General features: G+C 35.7%; 1 protein-coding gene across 2 annotated transcripts in view; it reads left to right on the top strand.

Moving 5' to 3' along the window:
* The window catches only part of LRP1B (LDL receptor related protein 1B), a 623,130-nt gene that overhangs the window by 426,559 nt on the left and 169,787 nt on the right, over positions 1–26,784 (top strand). For both annotated transcript variants that reach the window (XM_086896592.1, XM_086896593.1), the window contains exons 21-28: positions 985–1,167; positions 7,609–7,809; positions 9,341–9,586; positions 15,199–15,396; positions 16,088–16,292; positions 18,757–18,921; positions 19,440–19,684; positions 26,077–26,208. In XM_086896592.1, the coding sequence (XP_086752718.1) occupies positions 985–1,167; positions 7,609–7,809; positions 9,341–9,586; positions 15,199–15,396; positions 16,088–16,292; positions 18,757–18,921; positions 19,440–19,684; positions 26,077–26,208 (1,575 nt within the window). The remainder of the gene's footprint in view (positions 1–984; positions 1,168–7,608; positions 7,810–9,340; positions 9,587–15,198; positions 15,397–16,087; positions 16,293–18,756; positions 18,922–19,439; positions 19,685–26,076; positions 26,209–26,784) is intronic.

The raw sequence follows: 26,784 nt of genomic DNA, 5'->3' as shown, positions 1-26,784 counted from the left end.
ACAGAATGCTGGCACAAGTGAAGTCCTTATTTTCAATATTCACAAAAAACAATTTTTATCTATCTCAATCAAAATGATTAGTCTGGAACTGAACAACCCACTTTTACCCCTGTTCATTTCTATTTTGAAACTTAAAGCCTTGCTTTAAACTTTTACGACAGAATACAAGAATGTAGATTATGTAAGAAAAAAACCAACAAAGCAATGTTGAATAAAAAAAATAAAATGTATATTTATAAACAGTGCTATAAGAATTTATTCAAATAATGCTTTCTGGTGAAAACAGGAAAGTATAAGCATGCCATTACTTTAAAGTTCATGTTATTGTCATTAGTATATTATTAAATAATTGAAATAGAGTTGTAACAGTTTGGGAAAAGAAAAGCAAGAATAAAATAGAAAAGGCCATAAGCTAGAAAATACTTAGAGAATTATGTATGTGATGAATAATTAAAATCTCCCAGTAATTATTGTTTGAAGCAGTCAGCACTGATTCCAGGGCTGCACTGAGTGAAGCTCCTTGGAACAGCTCCAGCTGCTACAGCACAAACCAGGCACGAGTGGGGGCCTGTTAGACCTTTCAGGGTTTGTGCATCAGGAGATGGATCTTGTTGGGTAAATAAGAACAAGGAAGGATAAGGGAAACCAGCTCTAGGATTAAGCACGGGGTTTACAAAGCACCAAGGAAACTTCATCAGCTTTGGTCCTCCTTATAGCTCCAAACTCCTTCCTGTCTGACAGATGTGAAACAAGGAAATAAAAACTGGTATTAAGCATGTGGTGGAGGGGGAGTGAAGAAAGTGAGGAGGATAAGAGAGTTTGTCTGAAGCTTGTGTTGGGGTGATGAGTTATAGGATGGAATAGAGCATTTTGGGGACTCTGATTTTGGCTTGGGTTAGGAAGAGGATTCTGAGTCAGTGTAGACTTGGAATGGGAAAAAAGGCATACGAGCAAATTCTTCAATGTTATTCTTATTTTTCTAAGAAACTCCCTCTCCTGGAAGGTGCAGTGGGAGGGAATTTCAGTGCAGTCCTGATGGGAACTGCGTTCCTGAGCTGTGGCGCTGTGATGGAGAAAAGGACTGTGAAGATGGGAGTGATGAGAAAGGCTGTAATGGAACTCTGAGAGCGTGTGATGACAAAACAAAGTTCTCCTGCAGGAGTACAGGTAGGCACTTGCAGATGTACTTTCTTCCCACTTACTCTGTGTATGTGTGTGATTTTGTGTTGCTTGATCACATATCTACTCTTTAACTAATGCTTAATACTAATAAAGTGAGATTACTCATTGTATTCCTACCTAGGAAAATAATATTGATTTACATGCTCTGTTTTCTGATTTACAACATAAAATGGATGGGTTTTGAGATGACTTGAAGTTGAAACCACTCTCTGTGATGGTACATCACACCAAATACTTAAATAAAACATTTAATAGTACTCCAAAGTTCAGGTATTTTCTTCTATTTCTCTTTTATGGCCCTAGAAGTTGAATAAAATGGTATAAAATACCTTGAATACTTAGAAGAATTACAACAGCACTGGAAATTTTAAGTGTAGTAGTGGAAGAGAAATACATTCTTTGATTGTGGGGTTTTTTTTGGGTTTTTTTTCCTCTAAGTATAATTCACTAAAGGATGTGAAAAGAATGTGGCAATCATTGCATGAGGATGCAATTCACTAAAAGATGTAAAAAGAATGTGGCAATCATTGCATGAGGATACACAAGGATATAAAAAGTAATGTTTAGATGGAACCTTTTTTTAATGGAAAGTCCAGTTAAGGAAAAGTTGAATATGTCATCACAGTATTAATATTTTTTGTCATTTTTATCAAAGCTTTGTGTCTTATTAGGGCTAAAATAACTTTCACAGCAATATTTAATGAATGCTACAAGAAGCAAGAATATTGTTGTCGCTATATTGAATATATATTGCTCAACTGAAAATATTGAAAGAAGGGAGAACCCATTCACATGTCTGTGTTACAACTAAACACAATAAATGTGTCAGAGGAGTTGTGTGACCTCTGTCCAAAAGTATTTTACTTGCTCTTGGATTTTAAAGTTATAAAAATCATGATGTCTTGAAAAAGAAATATGGAATACTGAATTGTGTCTAAAAAAACCCATTTCCTTCTGTGTTCTTACTATTTCCCTAAAGACGTGTAGAATAAGCTGTTTTGAAACACTTTCTATAAGTAACAATTGATTATTCACTTCCAACAGTGTGTTGTGTTTCCTGAAGGTGATTGATAGAAAACCTGATACAGGAAATAGTCAGCACCAGGAGCAAATGTATTTCCCAGTACCTAAATGGGGAAAAGCTAACACCAGTCCAAGTGGCCAAAGCAGAATTATTAGTGGCAAGAAAGGTGAATAAATCTCAATAGATGATGTTTATTTTCATCAGCTGCATTTGGAAAGCTAATGAGACAAGATATTACTACTTTAGTCAAGAGAAAGCAGAGAGGTTAGAGGCAATGTGGAATACAAGATAAGTGCAGATTTTAGTTAATAGGTTTTATTTCTCTCAGAAAAGTTTGGTTCTTAGACTGGGTTATGGTTTTTTACTTGTCCTGAATGACTTTAGGTACAGAGGATGGAAACCCCTTTCTGGTGGTAAACTAAGATTTTTCCAAATACAGATGCCATAATAACAGGAAATAGCAAGGATTTAAATTCAACATAATTGTCTTAATGTCTTTTCATCGTCATTTTTTATGTCATTTAAATTTGAATTGTCTTTTCAACAGAGAACTAGAACCCCATTTCCAAGTCCTCAGTCCAAGCTACATTCCCTCCTGATGTACTTCCCTATGTTTGTATTCATGTAGTTGTGGTAAAGGAGGGAACTGTCTCAGTTTACTGGGTGACTTCTGACTTCTCTGTCTGCCACATAAAAATACAGCAAATCCAAAAATTTTCATCAACATATTGCTAAATTCAAGGGTATATGGTTTTGATTTGAAGGAGAATGCAATCATGCTTGTTTGTTGAGTGGAAACAGCACTGGAGCAACCAGTTATGGCAGTCATAATTTTCTCTCTTGCAATATTCCTTCCTCCTGGAAGGAGCAAAACTACTGTTCTGGAGGAGGCATGTAGAAATGCACTATAGAAGAAAACAGCAAGGGCAAATTTTTATTTAGTTACTTTTCCAGTTGTTTTTTTCTTTTTTTTTTTCCATGTGGTTGGGCAACAGAGTAGTAATGGGTTCATGAGAAATAGTTACTGGAATGTTTCAGAAGAAATGTAATTTTCTCTGTGCATGATTCTAAAGAAATAATTCTGTCTGGATTGCACATTTATGGCAGAGGAGGCACTGGCTAATTGTCCCCTCAGAGATGCTGGGTGGTGACATCTGATACAGAATGGTCTGTGTAGGAACCGTGTATGGAGGGAGCTGAAGCAGACAGTTCTTTGGGAGGGAAGTGGCAGCTGGTGAGAACAGCAATAGTGAGATGGTACTGCCCATTTTTTGTTTATTTCTTATCATTTTATGTCTGTAAATAGTAGCTGCAGGGTCTTTCCTTACTGGGCTTTTGTGGCTTTGGTTAATGTGTCACAATGCCACAGGCATGAGTGCCAAGCTACAAAACCAGAGTTTGTCAGCATTCAGCCAAAAGGGATATTTCTGCTAACAGGGATGGTGCTCTCAAGAACCCATCATACCCCATTCCTTTCCAAGATTCAGTTAAGAATCTATCATGGAGGGTGTTCTGTACCTATATGGACAGCTTTTTGTCATTTGCCTCTAGTAGTTAAACATTTTGTTCCTAACAAGTCATCCGACTCCTTCAGATATTGAGCAACTTGTGCCATATGGGTCCCTAAAAGCATTATTTGTTGAATAAACAAATACTTTCTTTTTCTCCCCTTGCATATCTTCCTTTTCTGTTTTATGTTTTTACACCTTTGTAGTTTTTGCTGGTCTCACTGTAACTCTCCAGCTTGGGCAGCCCTTGAGCTGTTGTACCCAAAGTCAGCCAAAATGCTGCAGGGTACTTGAGCTACCAGATTTCAGAATTGCTTTTCTAATTTTTATCATCCCATGCTGGGTCCCAAGAACCATTTGTTTGTAGTGATGTGTGATGAAAAATATACTAGAGGCTTCACAGCAAGATGTGAGATGCAGTCATTCCTGATTGAGACTGACTACTCTTGGGTTGCTGCTAGCCAATTATTTTCTCGTTTTAAATTAGATTAGGCTTCTTTTAAATTAGACTAGATTAATTTAAATTGTACAAAGGCCCAACTTTCTATTTTAAATTCTGGTTCTGTCTTCTAAAAATTATTACAGGCATATACTTCAGCTCAATTTTATCTACTACATAACTTTATCCTTTTTTTTTCCATCTCCCTACTTTTCGGTTTGTAGTGCTGCACCAAGAGCAGAATCTGTGCAATGTAACTTTAAATGTCATCTAATTACTCTAATGATCATACTAAAGCACTTCTGTGAAGACAAATGCAAAAGGGACATGAATATTTCAGTTTAGTAAGCAGTACATCTGAGCTGGAATTTTATTCGTCATACTTGCTCTTTTTATTTTTTCAAGCAGCACTTGATGGTGTCCAACCATTTTTGATGCTACTCTTTGAACTATCTTTTCATACTTTCTATATTTTTTTTTTCCTTACATGTAATAATAAATTAGAGAGGAAAAAAGATTTTGAGGAAAGAAGTAGTATTGGTTTGGAATGGAAAATAAGGAATGTACACAGAAGAAATCAAATCAGTGGGCGCTGATCACAGTGATGCTGGAAGAATATAACAGCAGCAGCACTGGTTCTGTCTAAGTGGGGATTGTCAAAGTACAGATTAGATTTGGGACCAAAGAAGCTGGTGCTGAGGAAGGCTGGGAAGAAAAGATTTTCCAGAAAGTGATGAGGAAATTGGTAATATTTTTATCCTTCATTCATGGCAACATTGTTTTCTGTGGTAAAAGCTCTCTTCTTTAGGCTTGGTTTTTTCAGTTTTCTGATTTTCCTTTTTTTGTTTTGTTTTGTTTCTCTCCTGTTTTATCCAGGAGTCATTTATAAACATCTGCTTTCTACTGAAGTCTTTAGATTGAGTAATGACCACATTTTTGAAACAATGTGATTCAGTCTAAGGTCCCATGTGTGTACTACAGGACAAATGAGATCATTGACTGTCACAACATTCTGTTAATTGTGTCAGATTGGAACACTCTGTAGTTGATGGGATTGAGATTGAGTCCATTCTGTAGTTTAGGAAGGTGTTACATTATAGCTTTAGGCAGTGAAAATTAGCTGTAAGAGGAAACGGTGCAATTAATGCTCCACCAAAACAGTTTTCCAATGGATGAAGATGTAATCAGTCAAAAAACCTCCTGGGATCATTATCCTGACAAAGATTCAAGGGGTGCATGAATAGTTAATTCTGTTGATAATATTTATAGGAAATAAAAACATTGGAGAAGCATTTGGATCAGGCTTTCCCACATAGTTGTTGCTCAAGCCTTCTGTCTCACAGTGTTACACAAAAGAGCCATGGAAAAGGGCAGATACAGCTATTGAGGCAATTAATTTATGATGGAATTTCACTAAAGAGGTTCCTGGAAACCAGAAGTGTGAGTTTCACTAAGGAGCAATAAAGGAAAAATACTTCAGTGAATTTTAAGTAATGATTTGAAGACAGTCATAATATTTCATTAAGTCCATCTCTTTAGAATCTTGGCAAAGATTAATTCCTTGAAAGAATATTCTACTTAAGACCATGTCATATCTATCATAATGAAAGATGAATCTTTCATTGTAAAACATATCTTCACTAAGGTACAAGAAAGGCAGGGAAACTGATTTTCTCTGCAAACATTTGAATGCATAAAAGATTAAAATAACAGATTAGGAGCACTACTGGAAGCAACTTCAATTTACTTTGGGTTATGGTTGGCTTGGTTCATGTTGGTATTTTCCATTAGCTTGCATTCTCCTGGTGTGTTGTAGTAATATATAAAATCAATGATCATTCAGGATAATAAAGAATAGGGACACTTTTTGGAAACGCTTGTAATGATAAACTGTGTACATATCATGCATACAATTTTGTTTCCTCGTGTCTGTGCAGTTCTGCCCATTCAGTATGGGATATTTGGGGCTTTGGCCAATAAAGAAAATGGTGGAAGTTTTTAATTCTAATTGTCAACCCTCCCTGTTTGTTTTCAAGTTGATTTTGCACTGGAAAAATGATGTTCTGTTGTTTAAACCCCACATTCAGTGTAGTTTGATCCTGAAGTTTCATTTCTTCATTTTCTTCACCAAAAGTGAAAACAGTCTCACATTTTCCTCCTGAGTGCTGCAGAGTCATGAGGCTTTTTTCAGCATTTTTATTCCACTGTCTTTTATCCCCTTGGCTTTCTGTGAGGACATCAGCATTTTTTGCATGAATAGAAAACTAAAATGTCAAACCAAATGCATTAATCCAATCTACAACAAATATTTGTTTTTAAGAAAATTTAAATCTGGTATTGTATAAGCTTGGAAGGGTGGGCAGGAAGTTGTGTCAGTTCATTCTGAACAGGTTTGAATTTAGGAGTCTCAGGCTTTTCTGGTCAGTGCCTGGGCATCCACCAGAATTGCTGTCAATGGAACTAAACATTCCCAGGATCTTCCTTCTCGTCCAGCTCATTTTCTCTGCATGATTAATTCATGGATAAAAAAAAAACCCAAAAGTTTCTGGATCAGCTTCATTAACCGTTGTTCTATCTGTTCTCTATTGGAAAATAAAGTACATGACATTTCTGTTCAGTCACAGTGTTATCAAAATTTACAGCTAAATCCTCCTGGCTGTAGGTAGCAAGTAGAAAAATAGGCTGGGAGGGGAGCACACACACACACACCTGTGTCAGCATTCACAGTCTTGGCTCTTTTCATTAAAGTCCTTGCTCTTGTTGATTCTAATTTAATACCTGCATGACTTTAAAGATGAATTTTTTTTTTTTTTTCTTAATCAAGAGGACTTCTTGAATTTCTAAATATTGATGGTCATCACAAATTCCTTTTTGCATTTTTGAGACAAGAGCTGAACGCTGGTTTGCCAAAACTGAAGTAATTTAAGAAACTTAATCTGCTGTAGTTATTTTGCTTAAAAGCTGATCATTTATCTGACATCACTGGGGAATGGGTTGTGTCTCCTTCCTAGAAAGACTTTTGCTTTGCAAACCCATGGTAACTAAAAGTTATATATTGAAACACTGCTCCCATGGAGGGCTGCTGCAGTAGAAGATAAAAGAAGAGAGATGAAGAAAAGCACAAATTAAAAATAATTAGAAAATTGTAGTATCATTTGGTGTATTTAACAGGTTTTGAAGTTGTGTCCTGCCTATATACAGTTTTGTTCAGCTCACAAACAAGTGGAATTGGTGTTGTTTGGAAAATTAGATTGTTAAAAGAGCTGTGGAAGATGCATCAGAGTATAAGTGTGAGCGGGTTTCTTTCTGCTCATCAAAAAGGAAAGACATTTTAATAGAAAAGAGTGATAAAAAAAAAGAGAAAAAAATCTGTATATTGTTTTGAAGGTTTTTTTTTTCCTCCTAAAGTTTGCTTCCAGTCTGATTTCTTGTGTTTATTGTCTCTTTTCCCCAAGGGAGATGCATTAGCAAAGCGTGGCTATGTGATGGCGATATTGATTGTGAGGATCAGTCTGATGAGGATAATTGCGAGGGCTATTTGTGTGGACCACCAAAATACCCTTGTGCTAATGATACCTCCATCTGCCTACAGCCTGAGAAGCTCTGCAATGGGAGAAGAGATTGTCCTGATGGATCTGATGAAGGCGATCTTTGTGGTACTTCTTTTAGACACCTTTTTCTGATTGTTCTGATTTTTCTGATTTTTTTTTTTTTGACAGTTTTTTCTGATTGTTCATGATACTGTCTGTTGTGATACCTCCTGATGAGAAAAAGGCTCTCACACTGAAATTCCAGCGCTAGATATGTGCTAGATATCCTCACTCCTGTGTGAGGATTTTTGTTTAGTTAAAGTCATACTGAGTTTATGCTTGAAGTTTTAGTTTTCTTCAGATAACACAAAGAAGACAAGTCTTTCATTTTCAAACCCCTTAAAACATTCCTGGAGGTAAACAATTTAAAGGTCATCGATGTGTAGGAAAGGACTTGAGCTCATTTGCAGTTCTCTCCACCTACAAAAGCTTGAGTTCATACCGTAGAATGCTTTGGCTTGGAAGGCACCTTAAAGGTCGTCTCGTTCCCACCTCCTGCTTAGGCAGGGACACTTCTGTTAGACCAGGTTACTCCAAGCCCTTTTCAACCTGGCCTTGGGCACTTGCAGGGATCCAGGGGCAGCCACAGCTTCTCTGGGCAACCTATGTCAGGGCCTCAGTACCCAAAAAGTCAAAAATTTCTTCCCGATGTCAAATCTAACCTGTCCTCTGTCAGTTTGAAGCCACTCGTTGTCCTGTCACTGCAGGCCCTTGTCCCAAATCCAGCTCTCTTGGAGCCCCTTTAGGCCCTGGAAAGGACTCTGAGGTCTCCCTGGAGCCTTCTCTTCCCCAGGCTGAACACTCCCAGCTCTCAGCCTGTTCACGGAGCACAACTGCTCCAGCCTTCAGGGCATTTTGTGGTTTTCCCTGCTCCAAATTGTCCCCATTCTCCTCATGTTGGGGACCCCAGAGCTGCATTCAGTCCTTCAGCTGGGATCTCACAAGAACAAAGGGGATGAATCTCCTTCCTTTGAGACACAGCTTTATTTGCTGCACCTCAGGACACATTTGTCTTTCTGGGCTGCAAGCTCATGTTTCCAGGTCATGTTGTGCTTCTTATCTACCAACACCTCCACTTCCTCCTCCTCAGGGCTGCTTTCAATCCTTTATTTTCCCAGCCTGTATTTGTACTTGTGACTGCCCTGAGACAGTGCAGCTCCCTCTATTTGGCCTGACTGAACTTCAGATTGTTGGCACAGGCCTCACCTTCCAAGCCTGGAAAATCCCTCTGGATGGCTTCTTTTCCCTGCTGCATCACTCACACAACTCTGTCTCATCAAAAACTGGCTGAGGGTGCCCTCAACCCCACTGTCCATGTCATGATAAAGATTTTAAACAGTGTCAGTCCCAGCACTGACTCTTGATCACCACCTGGACATGAAGCTATGCTAAAATCTTCAAGGCTTGCAGTAAAGCTGCCAGATGAATGGTTACGTATCAGATAATTTGAAAAACAAGTATAGAGATCTGTTTAGAAAGATAAAATTTTGTTTGCCTATCTTGGAAGCTTTTGTAGGTGTTTTAGTTGACTGTATTATACACAACATAACTGACAGCTTTCGCAGCCCTTAATTGTTGTTTTTCCTCGTTATTTCAGACGAATGTTCACTTAACAATGGTGGGTGTAGCCATCAGTGTTCTGTGGTTCCTGGAGGAAGAATTGTGTGCTCCTGCCCTGCAGGATTCAATCTCACTTCGGACAACAAAACTTGTGAGATTATGGATTACTGCACCAAGCACCTGAAGTGTAGCCAAGTTTGTGAACAGCATAAAAACACTGTCAAGTGCTCGTGTTACGAAGGCTGGAAGCTCAGTAAGGATGGAGAGAGCTGTGTCAGTACTGGTAAGTTGGAATTTGGTGCATTTCCAATATTCAGGATATTAATAGCTGTGATGGCCATTTACTGAGAGCCTCTTTCACTTCTTTTTTTTTTTCTATATAAGAAATACAGGCTGGGATTGTCCAAATGAGAGGTTGATCGCAATCTATGGATTTATTAAAATTGTCCCCATTCTTGATGTACAAAGGGATATTGAAATATTAGGCTGTTGCTAACCTAAGAATGCTAATTCCAGATGTTTCTAGGAATGTTAATATGGTATTTATTTTTTTAATCAGTTTTTCATGTGCAGTTAATATGTATGGGTAGGTATGTATTTACACAATTTTAGTTTCTATATGAGGGATTTACTATGTATTTTTAAGAAATGGATCAATCATGATATTGATGAGTATTGGCTGAGGGTTCAGAGGGTAATTTTGAATGTGCAATTATATGCTGCCTCCTAGCATACAATATTTAAGCTGTTTTTTTCCCCTAAGGCATTCTGGCACTTGTTTTTTGACAGCAGTAAGAGCCTGCTCAGCTCACTAATCAAGGTGAAAACCAACATGAGACAAAACAGGAGAAGGAAATGTATTCCCCTCGTTGTTCACCACCAATGAGTACTGAAGCATCATTTGGAAACTGTTGGGGTGTGTTTTTCAGGTGCAACATTGTGTGTAAAACAGAAACATGCTTGTGCAATATAAACTGTTATCACACCTTTACCTCCCTGGTATTTTTAAGTTCTGATAAGGACTTAAAAATAGTATTGAGTTTTGCTTCTAGAATTTCCTAATTCAGTTTTCTTTGATAATTTTATTCTATATTAACTCTGTTCTTTCGTAGAGTTTGCACAACTCTGAACAGAAATACTTCCCCATTGTCTTTTGTTTATCTGGATATTTCACAATTCAGTAAATGTGATTAGGATATTCTTTATTTATTCTTACTCTTGCTGTTAAATTTCTTGTTTTATGTCAGGGCTTTGGTCTGGTTCTCAATGATTTTTGATCAATCTGATTTGTTATATTATAGACTGAAAAAAAGTGCATTTTTACTGGGTTAGAGAAAAGATTAAAAGGATTTAAGATAGTGTTAGCAATTCATATGAGGAAAGCTTGAAACAAACTTTAAACTAAATTAGGTAGAAATGACCAATATTTGGAAACTAAATGGAGAAAAGAAGTGAAGTATCCTCACTTGTGCTATTAAATAAGAAAAGTGAGACTAGAGTTTCTCATGTTTCTTAAGCCCATGAGATATTTCTGCTTAATGTTTACTGATGTTGGTGAGAATCTGAAGCTACAAATTGATTTCTCCTGATTTTTTTTCAAAGAATGTAATATTAAATATATGATCTGAGACCTGTGATGTCAGCTGATATAAAGAAAAATGATACTTTTCTTTACAAACTGTAATGATTCTACCCTAATGCCTTCAAAGCTGTGACAAAATTATTCCATATTAAATATGACATGTGCTTTTAGAGGCAGAAATCATCCTGGCCCTTTTCAGTTGATGTAATTCAAAAGGCACAGGAAGTTCTCTGGAGGACAGATCCTCTGACACTTCAGTTGTTGACTGTGTGAAGGGCATTTTAGGAAAGTGAGAACAATTTTGGTTCCTTTTGTGAATCTGTGAGATTCGAAATGTCCCCATCATTTAAGTCTCTGGGCATGAGATCTTGAATGAACTTAGAAAAGCAAAAACTTTTATATAATACTATTGCAAATAAAGTTCAAAGTGACCTTATGAAGATAAGCTGTCCCCCAAATGCCAAACTACTATTTCAGTAATTTCAGTTGTTATGGAGTAATTCTTAGAACAGCCATAGTGATTTCAGATGCCTTGAACTAGGAGTAGGTGTGTATTCTATTAGAACAGTAACTTATAATCTGTTTTTCCAGAAGAAAAAAAATAAATTACTCAGAAGAAAATGAGAATGTTGCCCTTTAGGCTTTGTTTTCCCTATCTGAAATAACATTTTCCTATGTATAGGAAACATTTCACAAGTACACAGCAATGACATGTAACGTTAGTATGCGACATCTTTTCAGAATATGGTAAAACTTTTATTTGTGAGCCCGTTAGAATGGGAGTATGAGTGCTGAAAATCCAGGAATTATATAATTTTTCAACTGAAAAACCTTTTTTTCAACTGAGCAGTTCTTCTCTTTCCATTTTCTTTTTCAAAGCCTTTTTTTAGTTTCCTCTGTTGTATCTCATTTCTACTTATGTTGTCTTCGTTTCTTGAGCGTTTTAAGTGTTGTCTTTTTCTCCTCCAGAGTTTCTTCACTTCCCCTGTCTCTTGTTTTCATCTGTTTTGCTTGTTGATGTTCTGGCATTGTTACATTACTGACTTCCCAAACATTAAATGTTTCCTTAGATTTAAATTTGTATTGATTGAACTAAGGATGTGTTACAGAGCTCCATTATTCAGATAGAAAGTCAATACAAATTACGTGTTTTCATATTTATGTTCCTGGTTTCTCTTGGAACACACTTCAAAATAAGTTGCATTTGGTCTTTAAAATGATAATAAGCATTCAGGAAAAAACAAAAAAATACTGCTCTTAAAAGATATTTAAATTTCATGTTTATATTCAACCTTTCAGACTTTGGTGTAATAAATGTTAGATGAGCTCAGAAACAGTTTAAAATTGACAGTCAGCCTTTTCTAAGCAGTGGAAACTGTTATATCTCTTCATTTATATATCTATATTTTTTTTAAAAAAAAGAGGTTGATGTGTCTGTCTGTTTGATCTGTCTTAGCTGGTTTGAAACTCAATTTTGTAATAATTTCCAGATACCTTTCAATACCAAAATGGAGAGGGGAATAGTTCAATCCTTTCTGAGCTGCATCAAACTTTTCATGAAAGTTTTTTTCATAATCTTTATGAAGTTATTGGGTTTTTTTTGAGGTAATTTTCATAAAAACAGAGTGTAGATTCTTGTTGTGTCGCTGTTGATGCAGTAAGCTTCAATCAAACAATTAGGTTCAGTCAGAATTTTTCCTAAGAAAGAATTTTAAATTTAACCCACTAAAAAATGTGAAACATTATTCTTTATGGAGTCATTTGATGTCATTGTTTAGGCAGTTTTCTTCAGAGAGGTTTTTACTGTTTTTTATGTCATTTATACTTTGTTTGTATCATATATTTTATGCACTAACCTTTCTGGAAAAATGTTTGAGGTATTTACGAAATCAGGAAAATCATACATTTTCTGCACTTTCTCTAACAAATTGCTAACACTTAATTTTCCTGAAAGTTATAAAGAATATAGTCAATAACCACTATATTGATTTGAGACTTTGCAGAAATACTTTTAATCAATTTTCAGAATAAAAATATTTCCTTTCAATTTCTAGAAAATAAATCAGGAAAATAACATCAAATTTTGTGTTTATCAGGTGATGGAAGCATATTTGAAAAAAAAGAAATAAATATTTGATTGAGCCTGAAATTTCCAATTCATGGTAATGATGCTGATTTTATAGAGCCATGGAATGGTCAGGTTGGAATGAAGATCAAAGCCTGGCTAATACTGCTGCTGCTTATCTGCTGTCCAAGACCTTCAGGACATCCTCAGTGCTAAACTCCAAGTTTCCCAGGGGTGAAATGTTTTGTTGACTCACTCCCCTGTAGATTTTTTTTTGTTTTTCTGGTCTTTCTGAGTATTCCTGGTCCAGTTTAAGCCTTTAATCCTTGCCCTACTTGTTATTGATACAGAAAACAGGATTTTTCCCGTTTTCAATTCACAAGCCTTTTATGTCTTAAGGGAATTTTATGTGCTTCCACTTATCATCTCATTCCATTTTTTCAGACTAAACAGTTCCAGATTGTTTGTTCTTCCCTTGCAGGCCATGATTTCTAGACCTTTTGGAGCACCTGTTCATTTCCTCTTGTATTTCTGTATTTCTCTTCTTTAACAGCTGTGTTCAGAGGAGGGTACGGTGTTGCAGGCTGTTGTCAGCCAAGCTTTGGGTTTTGTGGTGTTTATTTCAATTGTAAATCCTCTCAAGATTTCACTGAACTTGAATCCTTTTCATAAAGATAATTTGCACCGTAGGTTATTTATCTCAAACTGTAATCCCTGCACTTTGAATGAAGAAAGCAATCCAACACAGCACTCATTTGTTAGGTTCCATTTTTTTTTCCCATTGTGTTGTTAATTGCTGAGAAATAGCAAAAAAGCTACTGGTGAGAATTATGACTTGTGTTCTTATGCATTGGAATTGCCAAAAAAACCCAGAGATCAGTAGCCTCCTGCATAATAGCTGCCAATTTATCAGAATTTGGGAAGTGTGTCTCAACTTCAGATAAGTGGTGCTTGTGAAACAGCCACTGATGTCAGTGATCCTGTTCTGCACTAAATTATTTAACCACTGCAGAGCTTTGAAAAATTTGCTTTGCAGAAAGTCATTCACTGCTTTAACAAACAGGAGGGTCATTTGGAAAGTTCAAGCCAGATTGTGAGCAAGTGCTACAAGAGCAGAAACAAAGCTTTGCTGAGGTGCCTGATTAGCCCAAAACATGACAGATCATTTAGTCTGGGTGTGCAGTGGGGATCAGGAGAAGATGAGCTGCAGGAGAAAGTGAACAGTGAAGAGTTCAAGTGAATGATCAAGAGAGAAACTCTTTCAGAGCCTCTCAGGAACCCTGAGAAGCAGGAGTATTGCCTATTGCCATAAACTACCAATAATCCTTTACATAAATAAGTTTAATTGTATGGAAAGCAAACCTCTCACCCAAGGAGAAGGAGCTCAGAGTGTTTTGGGGGAAACAACTAGCTCCTCACAGAAAAGGATTGCTGTGAAAAAATATCTTAATCAAAGTGAATATACTGAGTTGATTCAACAGTTTATAGAATCCAATTTTTTTGTCTTGTTTGTTTTATTAATGCAGCTACTTCCTTGAAAAACCTTTCCTAATCTATATAAGAACTGTAATAAAAACAATCAATTTCATAGTATGCTTGACCAGTGCTGATTGTGTTTACACTTGGATATCAACTCACAGGCACAAATCATGTGGCATAAATTCATTTATAATGGAAGGAGAAAGTAATTCGTAACTGGATTTGTTGATGACATGTATCAGTAAACACATCAAATGCTCATTTTCTTGCTTGTTAGTTTGGCATGAAGGGGTTTTTATGCACTTCAATTGAAAACACAAGGTACACAGTAAATTCAAAAGGTACTTTATGTATTAGTAAATTGTTTCAGCTGATTGACCTTTAAAACAACGTATATTTTAATGGTTTCTTTTTTCTGAACCTTTTGAGCAGAAGATTTTAAATTTGATAATGTGACTTTTTAAAGCTCTAATTATGGACTCGTTCTGCTAGAGCTACAAAATACAGTTCAATGATTGAGTCTGATATTCCCAAATTTAATGTCTAATATCTCTAGTTTGGATCAAAGATAATGCTAGAAGGGAGAATTAAGAAGTCTGTTGGACTTAAAAAGTAATTGAAAAACTCCTTATCAAAAGATGAATTGTTTTAATCATCTCTTTCTCCTGATAAAGTATTCTGTTGTTCACCTTCTGCTTGTCATTTATACCAATTTGTAGCAATATCTTTTTTTATTATTCCTTTGAAATGTTTAATCTTTTTCTTCCAGATCCTTTTGAGGCTTTCATAATTTTTTCTATTCGACACGAGATCAGAAAAATTGATCTTCACAAGCGTGACTACAGCCTCTTAGTTCCTGGCTTAAGAAATACAATAGCCCTGGATTTTCATTTCAGCCAGAGTTTACTCTACTGGACAGATGTGGTGGAGGACAAAATTTACAGAGGCAAGCTCTCTGATACTGGAGGTATGGACTGAATCTTTATTCTCTTAACAGTGAGAACAGCTGCAGTTACAGGGTGTTAGACCTGATCAGTCCTAACTGAGCTGCCCTTCACAGAATCACAATTTATGATGGCATTCTGCCTTTGAAAGGGGGTAGATCAAGGTCGTACTTCATTTTCAGGCAGAAAAAAGTCTTTGAGAACAGAAGTTTCCTTTTGCAGTATGCTCTAGGGGGAAGAAAATGGCAAATGCAAAGGACTGGTGTTTCTTCCTGGTCCAATGAGTGCCATATTGATTTATTTATTTTTTTTTATTTAATTATTTTTGCAGTGAATCTTCACCTTATTAAAAAAGTATAAGAATTTCTCAGATGTCTGATAAATGATCTCCTCTCACTAAGTAGAAGATTCTGCTTCAAAATTTTATAGCATCCAGAAAGACTTTTTCTTTGCTCTGGTGACATAACGACGAGCTATAATTCAATATAATCTCATAATATATACAAAATAGTTTCTACAAAATGTTCTTTGTTGAACTGTATGTTCTAGTGCTTTCATCTAAAAGGCAAACCCCAAATAATCCAGAATTCACTCCAAGAACATCGATAAAATTGTATATCCATGTTCACTCTACCAGTCTCTACATTAGTTCTTTAAAAATCTCTTTTTTTCGTTTTCTTTCTTATTTTTTAATTTTTTTAATTTTTCTTGAAGGCGTTAGTGCCATTGAGGTTGTGGTACAACACGGTCTGGCCACTCCTGAAGGTCTGACTGTAGATTGGATAGCAGGAAACATTTACTGGATAGACAGCAATTTGGACCAAATTGAAGTAGCAAAACTCGATGGCACTTTGAGAACAACGTTAATAGCTGGAGCTATGGAGCACCCAAGGGCCATTGCTTTGGATCCCAGATATGGGTAATTATAAATTATAAAAACATTATTATTCCTTGTTGCAAAGTATTTTAAAGATGTTTAAATGTGATATTTGTTTAATTTCCTTTTTTGCTCTCTTATAGATTCTAATTTATCTTTGACAGTTCTTGAAAGTATATTTTGATTGATAAAGAATCCATTATTAGTGTGTTTTTTTCTAAGTAAAAAGAGTTAAAAAATGGTAAATGAGGAGATACAGGGATCTTTTTGCTGGCAAATTACTTACTTTTCTATTTTGTTTAATTTTTTTTTTTTCAATGTGGATGATAATTGTACTGTCTGTAATTTCTGTGTGGTTAATGGACAGATTTAGGCAATTCTTGTCACTTAGAGACCAATTGTTTGGTTTTTTTCTGGGGTTTGTTTGTTTGGGGGGTTTTTTTGGTGTTTTTTGCTTTGTCTAGTTTAGCTTTTGTTTTTTTTTTTTGTTGTTTTGTTTGGATTTTTGGTGTTGTTTTTGTTTTTTGTGGGAGTATAAAAATACTGCTTAGACGTTACTGGAAGCCTAATGGCTGAGTGAGGTAATTCCATGTTTTGTGTTTGGTTTTCATCTCTAAAGTGGAGACAGTGCTTGCCAGCTCCTGTCAGTATTTCTTCTAACTATTCATTAGGGGTATGCTATAAAGCAGAATATAATGTATATTCAGTAGCTTCTCTTCCCAAAATTATTGCTCTTTCACAGAGGGGAAAAAAAAATCCATTCAGAAAAAAAAACAAAAACAAACAAAACAACATTCAGAAAAACACAATAAAAGTGACAAGCCACCAACCACAAATTAAAGGTGGCCAAAAATAACACAACAGAGCTGTTTTCAAAATCATGATATTTAATTTTGTTTAGGAATTTTCTATGGTCTGTCATGTGTTTTCACTGACTATTTCTCTCAGAAGTAAAGCTGTGAGCATAAAAATAAAAATTGATAAAGGTCAGAAATTCTGAGACCTAAACTGGGAATTAGGATGTATGTGCTTTAATGATTAAGGCTTTTGCCCTCTCAATGAAGACATTAGAAATCTTATTTACAGAGTGCATCGCTTATCTATAAAGATCTTTAAAAAGAGGCATCCTGTTGGCAGAAAAATTGGCAGAGAAGTTGTTCAAATTAAATGGTTAGGAGGAAAAAAAAAAAATCAAATCACTGCTCGTCTTGAAACTGAAGGCTTAATCTGCCTTTTGAAGGGCTAGAAGCAATTGATGCTCCTTTATGTTAGAAGTCAAGAACAGAAAAATCTTTAAATATGGATAGGAATAGCTCCTCAATCCTTTCCCAAATGGATATGAATAAACACTGGTGATTCAAGGAAAAGGTTTGTGTTAGGAGTGTGTTCCTGTACCCCAGGAGAGGCAGAGCTGCAGTGGGGCTGAGCAGGTGTTCTCAGTCCACACACACACAGAGTAAACACGTACATATTACACATGTAAAATGTAAAATGAACATCCCTGGCCCAGTCTGCACCACCAGGAACTCAGCACTGAGGCAGGTAAACCACACAAGTGGGCTCATCCTGTGAACCACCCTGGCTGTAAAGGTGGAAGGTCTTTTAGTGGGAAATACAAAAACTTGTCAGAGGTTTCTCTGCAGTCTGGCTCTTTGCAGTTACCTCTTTACAACTAACTACAAGTTTTCCTATCAAAAGTATAATTTTCCTTTAACAAGTCTGTGTGTTGTTGAAAATTCAGTCCTCTAAGAACAATAAGAACAATTAGAGTTTATTTATGTCTTCCTGGTGATGCTTCTTCTGTTATTTTGTTATTTAACAAGGCACTTGTTTTGTTATAACAATGAAAGTTCTCCTTATTGGAAAAACATTGGAGATGGTGCAAAACAGAGAGAGATGACAAAAAACCTGTCTTTGAAGTTTTCTTAACAAGTGTAATCTGTATAAAATTCATTAGTGACATACCAAAATCCAGGGGTCTTCATTAGAACACTCTTAAGAGCAGCTGAAAATCTCTCATTTAGCCTGTTCCTTGATCCATGCTACCTCAAATCACCTTTCTTTCTATTCTCCCCTCCCCATCCTTCTTATCCGTGCATTGCTTTCAAAGGCTCTCATTATAGTTCCTTTTAATGAGCTGGGTTCCTAATTATAGAGGGAAGACAAGGCAAGCTGACACTGTATAAATGGACACGGAAGAGGGAATGTTATTAAAGCCCTAGGTTCTTTTTTTTTTAAAAAAAAAGAAACTTGTTTTAAGTTCTTTATTTTCATGATGGCTCTAAAACTAAAAATGGAATATTATCTCCATGCTACCCGAATGAATTTATATAAGGACCCAAACTGATCACTGTTTAATCCTTTCATTTAAAGTATGTAAATGGTTGAATTTACCAACCATTTTTCCAACTTTTTTCCAACTGTTATCTCATAAACCATTTCAGATTTTTCTTCACGCTTTAATATTTTCTTCTATCCCCCTCTCTTTTCCTCTTCCTCTCACCAGAATTCTGTTTTGGACAGACTGGGATGCAAATTTCCCTCGCATTGAATCCGCTTCCATGAGCGGAGCAGAGAGGAAGATCATCTACAAGGATATGGACACTGGAGCCTGGCCCAACGGCCTCACCGTGGATCACTTCGAAAAAAGAATAGTGTGGACAGATGCCAGGTAAAGTGCTCACAGAATCCTTGTGTCACTGAGAATTCCTCTTTCCTCCATGCAGAAATGTGAACTGCAGTCTAAGTGGAATGTAGCTGTGGACATAAAGAGCCCCAGGCAGGCAGGTGTATATTGTGTACATTTATTTAATTCATAATCCAGCTGCGGGATCAGCCGTGGTCCTGGCTCCCTGTGCCTTTCCATGTGTCCTGCCTGACACTCATCCACACAAGGCACAAATTAGTTCATTATTTTTTAAGTTCATTTTGAACGAAAACCAAATTTTCTGTTGTATTTCTCACAACATTGAGGTAAATTAAAACATTATACAAGCCAATATTTCATATATCTAGTTGAATTAATAATATGAATTTAATCATCTATGAAGTTAATGATTGCACTGCAAAAATTCTTCGGTCTTGCCACACTTACAGAGAAAGATTTTTACAATTTTTGCCCAATGTCATAATGGTTGTGTGATTTTTATTTTATTTTTACATAATCTTAAATTTGGGGTTGTCTTGTAGATCGGATGCCATTTATTCTGCATTGTATGATGGAACCAGCATGATAGAGATTATACGGGGTCACGAATATCTTTCTCACCCTTTTGCTGTTTCTTTGTATGGGAGTGAAGTTTATTGGACAGATTGGAGGACCAATACCCTCGCCAAAGCCAATAAATGGACTGGCCAAAATGTCAGTGTAATACAAAAAACAAGTGCTCAGCCATTTGATCTCCAGATTTATCATCCAAGTCGTCAGCCACAAGGTGAATATTTATAGAATAATTTATTACTGAGGGGGGAAATAAATATTCTTTTTATATATAAATATCTGTATTATTAACAGAATAATTAATTGTTCTTCCTCTGAGGGGGGAAATCCATATCCTTTTCATATATAAACATCTGTATATTATTTTGCCTTGAACTGTTGTATTCAGCACTAGATGAAGTCAAAAGCACACAGCCCATGTGGCAGAAGTTTCTATGGAGTACATATATATAAACAGATATATAAATTAGGATGTAGCATTCAAAATAGCAATGCTAAAAAAAGAAATCAGTAAGTTTTTGGGGTTTTTTTGTGAGATATTACAAAAAACAGTGATTATTTTGTACATAAACATTGGAAAGTGAAAAAGAACACTGGAGAGTGACCACTAGTTAGTTACAGAATCTTCCATGTCCTCTGGATAAATTTCAGTTTTCTTGGCAAGAAGTTGATATTAATGCACTATTTTAGAATTTATCTCATGAATACTCGCTGTTGGTTTTTTTTGTTTGTTTGTTTGTTTGTTTTTAAATATGGAGAAAAGTAATATTTTGTTTTTCTTCTCATGCAGGGTTTGTAGTGCTCAGTAAGGCACTTAGACTTTTATGTTAGTAGGTTTTGAGCAGTCTCAATTTGAAAACTTCAGATCCTGACAATTTTTGGATGGCTGTGTAAATGTTCTGGAACCCAGTTCTGCACTAGTTACGCACAGAAAACTATGGCTAAAGCTCTGATGTGAATGAGCAAGTAAAATTCTCACTGCACACTCAAAGGCAAAAGATTTGAGGAATATTCTCTACCAGCACATGGAATAAAAGAAAAGCAATGAGTTACCACTCATCATTTGTTAGTGTGCCCAAACACGGTGACAGCTGTGACCTCTCAATATTGTGACATAAATTGTGAGGATACATTCTTTTCATGCTTTTATTTTGAAATAATAATGAATGTATATTGAAGATGAATACTACTGGTTTTCAGTGGATGTCAAGTCCCTTGGACTTCATCACTTTCTGAAATAAGCAACTTATTTCCCTTCTTCAGAATTTACTTTTTGGGGCAGGGTGACATTCTAAGGTGTTGTCTGACTTGTGCTTAAGATAATACATATGCCCAGCTAGACAAATAGAGGTGGAGAAAATCTGCACACAACTTTCAAATAAGTTTTTTTCTTATTTTTTTTCCATTTTGTTTCATTTCAGGTTTTTGGGTGTTTTTGTTTGTTTGGGTTTTTTTTTGGCAATTTTCTTTTAATTGGTCCCCTCTTGAACTTTGGGATTTGTGTTCCATATTTGGTGTTTCTAGAGCAGCAGTATAGCTGCTATTTGCCTTTTCTTGCTGTCAGAAAAAGAACAACTTCTTTTCTGTTTGGACTGGGGCCAGACAGCATCTTCAGAGGGATTCTGTAGCCCAGGGAGACATCAGGCAGTATTCCACAGCCACAGATATCTCGGCCTCCAGGCAAGTAAAAGCTGTGGAAGAGTCTTCAGTTGTTTTTTGACAAAATCAAGAAGTTCAAGGATCAAGTTGTGTAATTGCAGTTTTTATTTTATGATGTAGAAAGCACTGGATTTTGATTTATGATTGGCCTTCTGGGTCAGCTCTAATTGTCTTCCAGCAGAAGCAATTTCTTTCTCCAAGTCTGCAGTACCTTTTCATTTGAGCTAAAGAAATTGTGATGCTGCCTGATTACTTGTTAATTTTTCCTTTGAATTTGTAGCTATTTTTCAATAAATGAACAAGTCAGAGTGCAGGTAGAATCCTAAAATAAAATTAAGAGTAGATTTACACTGCGAATTGTCAGTATGAATAGAGCACTGCAGGATGAGCATTTTGTGTTTTCATCTCCATCTGGGTCACCTACGTGGGTGAAAGTTTATTAGCTTTTAATTTATATCAAGGAAGTTATTTTTGATTGAAACAAAGTAGAGCAGAGCTAAATAAATTCTTGTAGCCTAAAGCCACATTATTTGAGTCAATCTAGGACAGGTGCTAATTTAAGGTAGTGAAGTTCAAGTGAGATATTTGTATGGATGGTAAATTCAGCTGTCAGTGAACCACAGGGGACTGAGGAAGGTTTCTCCCCTAATTCAGAATATTCTCAGGAATGTGAGCTTGAGGCCCACTCATCCTCCCAGAATCAGAGCTGTGTCAGGAGTGCAGTTACAATGGCAAACACAGCGTTTCTAGGAAGATTTTTTAAATTTTTTTCAACTATCATTATATTTTAAAAATCCACTTGCCGCAAAGAACAAGGTGTATTTTAGTCACGAGAAGTTGTAGCAGTGCACAACTGAGGATAGTGATAAGAGGTGTAAATATAGAGCATTGGAAGGATCACAGCTTGAAAACACAAAGCTGTGAATTTCTCATGTCACCTTTTTTTTTTTTTTTTTTTTTCTTTTTTCTGTCTGCATTTCTCCAGGGTTTTTGATTTGAATTAAAATTTAAAACCAAACACATGGCTATGACATTATTTTTCTTTCTGCAGATTAAATTTTTATTTAGAAATCAGGACAAACAGTATAAATCAGGACAAACAGTATAATAACAGCTGTTAAATATAAAGTATATTGGTACCACTGGGCTCTTTTGTAATTAAAAAATGAACATTTAACTTCATAGCAGTGCTTTGTTACAATATTCTATTGAGGCCCAGATTGCCTGCTGTTTAAAATAATAAACTTTTACAGAAATGTAGCTTAAGATGAGGAGAACTAAAAAAAATATTATTTTGAGGTCTTATCTCAACCTTGTATATGTTGTTTTTACGTCAAAACTAGAACAAAGTTTGGTATATTTATTATAAATAATGCAAAATGTATATACAAATATTTATATATTATTATTTTACTTATTATATATATTAACATATGTTTTTCTGAGTTTTATCAAGAATTGTGCTTGGTTATAAGAGTATTCCTGTTTATTCAATTTCTTGGTGAATATGTAAATTTTTATACTGACTAATTTTTGAAGTGAATGATTAAAAACCAAAACAGAGTGATTAGAGAAATGCATATTTACTTTAGAACTTTTACATCTGATCAGTCCTAACCTGCAAATTTTAAAGATCAGTGTTAAAATAATCAGATATAATCAAGCTTTAACTTGGCTGAGTACTTTGGCCTTAGGAAAAGCAATTCCATTGGAAGTATTGGCAGTAAGCAGAGGATTAAATCTTTAACTGGTTTTAAATATGAGTAGGAATCGATTGTCAGCAATTTGAAAGCACCTTTTGATGCAACTGTAGTGCAGATATTTGAAGGTTTAGGCTGAATTCAAACATTTTGTGCATTGTTAAAGTGTGAGATCAAACTTTGTCTCTCTGAAATCTGGAGCCACAGAGGGACAAGCTCGATATAAAGTTAATGCAGGGGATAAGTTTGCCATAGGAAATAGATATTGAGAGGTTGTCAGAGTAAGTGTTCATTTGTCAGCTGGTGATGGAACTTCTGAAGGGGTTATTTTTAAGGGTTACTGGTCAAGAAAAATAAGTATTTTGTTAAAATGAAGTTTTAGAGAGCAGTCAAGAAGCAATGTGACGACAGTGACATGTGTATATCTGTGCACAGGACTGTGAGAGAAACAGATTGACAAGCAATCAGCAGTGGAAATCAATCAAATAATGAAAAAGGCTGTCCAGTCATGGAAAATGCCAGTTCTGTGGCTGGCTGTGATCAAAAGGAAAATAGATTGGTGGAAATGATTGGGAAAGGAATAAAGCAGCACAGGTAGTGAACTGTGATGCTGTATAAATCCATATCACCCCCACAGCTGGAATACTCACACAGGTCATACACAGCACATCATGAAAGCCTGAAAGGCTGATCAAGAGTATGGGACAGGTTTTGGTCTGGGGACAGGTTGGCTGATGCTGCTGGAAATACCATTTATAGACAGGCTCCTCTATGGTGGCAGTCTGTGAAATCAGAAATGGCACAGAAAAGGTGAGAAACAAATGCTCATGAGGTTATTCACAGTAGAAACAGAAGTGTTAGAATGAGCACAAGAAAATAAAAAAAAAGCCAAATTTTTGAGAGTCAGAGCAATAACAACGTGCCCTCAGGAGAATTAGTTTTTTATTAGGAAAAAAAGAGCAGGCTTAGCTGTTATTCAGTGCAAGCAGTATGAATATGAAAGGAATATATAAATATGTGCTGCTAGAAGTAATGGTACTTTACTCCTAGAGTTGTGCATTCATGTGGAAACAAACACATCTGCTTTATAACACTTCTTTTTCCACCAATTTCCAGAATTTTCCACAAATTTCCAATTTTGTGTTCTGTGCAATGTGGAAGAGTTGTGCTGTGAACAGAACACGAATTGCACTGACTCCTCTTGGTGGATGCTTGGAGCACCCTTGAACTACAACACTCTCTTTAAAATGATCATTAACCAGCATATCTTTTATTATTTGTTTTCTTCTGTCTGTCTTTCTTTTTAAATTCTATATATTCCATTCCATGCAGCACTACTTGCATGGAAAGACAATACAGGGATTACTTATTCTTAGGCCCAAAGTAAATCCTTTTCACAGATGGCTGTATGCAGAGAGGTTAAAATTTCAAATGGTTCTGTTGAAATTATTGCTCTGTATTGGCAAATAAATGAAAGGAAAAGCTTCTCTGCAAAACACAGAACCAAATTTTTTGCAGTCTTGCAGCACCTGTGGAAAAAATGCCCAAAAAATTGCAGGAGGTTGAATCTCTAACTGGTCTCCTGAGATCTTGTACAACATAAAAGATATTCACAATATTTTCCAAACTCTAAGTTGTGTTTTGTTTCTGATACTTCATAGGGATAGATGACTTCAATTTACTCATAGTGTATTAATAATTGGAAAGGCTCCCTGAGCCTCATTAACTTCAGTGTCTTTTCTTCAGCTTGACATTTTTTTTTGTCTTCCATATGGAGTTGTGAACTTATTACAAGAGATCACCTCAAATTTTGTCTCGGTGTTCCTATTGATGTAAGAAAACTGATGTTAAATAAACATTCCTCTATTTTATTTTCTGGGAAAGGCTGAGTGGCCTCCAGTGCTGCCAGCACTTAAAAGGGCCAAATTGGATGATTTAATAGAAAAAAAGTAAAAGCCTGTGTTTTTTGTTGTTATTGTTGTTGGGTTTTTTTGGGTTTTTTAATAGAATGATGGCTGCAATTATAATTAACCTGTTTTTCCAAGAGTTTGAAAGCTTCTTTCTTCCCACAGTACAGGTTAGACAAGTAATCAGTTAAAGGATTCAGAAACTGCTGGATAAATTTCAGGAAGTGTGCACTGGTGGAAAAAATAATGGTTCAATGAAATAAACTTTGTCTGGAAATTTTGGTGCTTGAGTTTCAGCTAAATTTTATTTTTTAAGGAAATTCATACATTAGATTGCTGTGGTTATCTAATTATCTGCAGTACACTGCAGCCTAGCACAACATTAGAGGAATACATTGTGCACTAATTGGTTTTATTAATTATAAGTTTGTCTTTGACTCAGTCAATCCCACTTCCTTTTTCATCAATGTTAATTTTCAAAAGGTTGTTGTTTTTTTTTTACAAAGGGAGGAGTCACCATTACTTTCTGTTCATGCTTGAAATGTCTCTTCAGCAGTGCTCTGGAGCTTTAGTGTTTATAACAAGGAATGGAGATAATAAGAATGATTTCCAAGTTTTGTAAGACTAAGGGGTCTTCTCTGGTCAACTTTCTTCCTGCTCTTTAAAGCAGTTTTAGCACATCTTATTCAATCAGTGACCTATAGGAAGCAACTTGTGAAAACCTACACTTAGGAGAGGTTTTCTTTGAGAAAAGTAGAAATACTTTGCTGTGGTTTTTTGTGTGGTTCTTTTTCTCCCTTCCAGATTCTCTTTGTGTGTTAGATTTCCAACTAATATTCTAGTAGAGAAATCATACTGAGAGGAAACATTGAATTCACCATAGTTCATCTCATAATCTAAACTTTGACTATTGCTTTCACACAATTAAATCTGTTCTTCAGGTCCTCATCACATTGACATCTTTTTTAATTCCATGTGTCTTGATTAGGTGTGTAAGATTTAAATCTTATGAAAGGGCTGCAAAATTAATGTCTCCCTGGGAAAATTATACCCAGTTGCTTCCTAAAGTTACAATTATAAACTGTGGCTGCCTTAACAAAATATATATATATTATATATATATATATATATATATATATATATATATATATATAATATATATATTCTTGGACTAGAATTGAATATTAGCCTATAAAAAATGAGTAGAGCACAAACTCAGTTATAATCACTTAGACTGGGTTTGTCTTCAGACAGAATTTTTCTCTGCTCAGGACTGTTTGACAAACCTGAATTTTAACAAGTGTTTTTACATTTTGTGTGTTTCAATAACTCTGTTTTAGCTCCCAACCCGTGTGCTGCTAACGAGGGCAAGGGTCCCTGCTCTCACATGTGTCTGATCAATCACAACAGAAGTGCTGCCTGTGCCTGTCCACACCTGATGAAACTGTCTTCAGACAAAAAAACATGTTATGGTAAGTTTCCCTCCCACAGCCTGGCAATTGCATTGATTTTAGAGTCAATGGGCAAATTAATGTTACAAATAAAATCTCTGCAGTGCTTTCTAGTGGTGTATTTTAAAGGAGAATCTGCTTTTTTGAGAACCGATGACTTGTTCTAATAGTTGAGGTCTGTGGTGCTTTGATATTTGCTGCCACAGCTGTTTCTTTGTGCTGCTGGTGTGTGTGATATGTTCATAAAATTTATCTCTGCAAAACAGAAAGCTTTATATTGAAACGTGCATCATCCCAACATTCTGAGTCAGGTAAGCTGAATAAAAAAAAGATGCTTAATAGCTTAAATCTCTACCTGCTCTAGAGTTGTCTTAGCTTCATTTTCAAGGATTAAAAAACAAAGAGTAAATATTAGAAGTGCATCCTTGCAGGGGAATTTTATGAAAAAACTGCAATACACACTTTTTAAGCTCCAAAAGCCCTTGAAATGTCAAATAATTGTGTGTATTATCTATAAAACCTTGTACTAAATTATCCTTTTTGCTGTTGATTAATAGCATTCAAGAAATAGAAAAGAAAATAATAGTTTGGCATGTC

Source organism: Cyanistes caeruleus, chromosome 7, assembly GCF_971803275.1.
Source record: "Cyanistes caeruleus chromosome 7, bCyaCae1.hap1.1, whole genome shotgun sequence".
Taxonomy (NCBI): Eukaryota; Metazoa; Chordata; class Aves; order Passeriformes; family Paridae; genus Cyanistes; species Cyanistes caeruleus.
The sequence above is the reverse complement of the archived record's forward strand: the minus strand, read 5'-3'. Positions and strand labels throughout refer to the sequence as shown.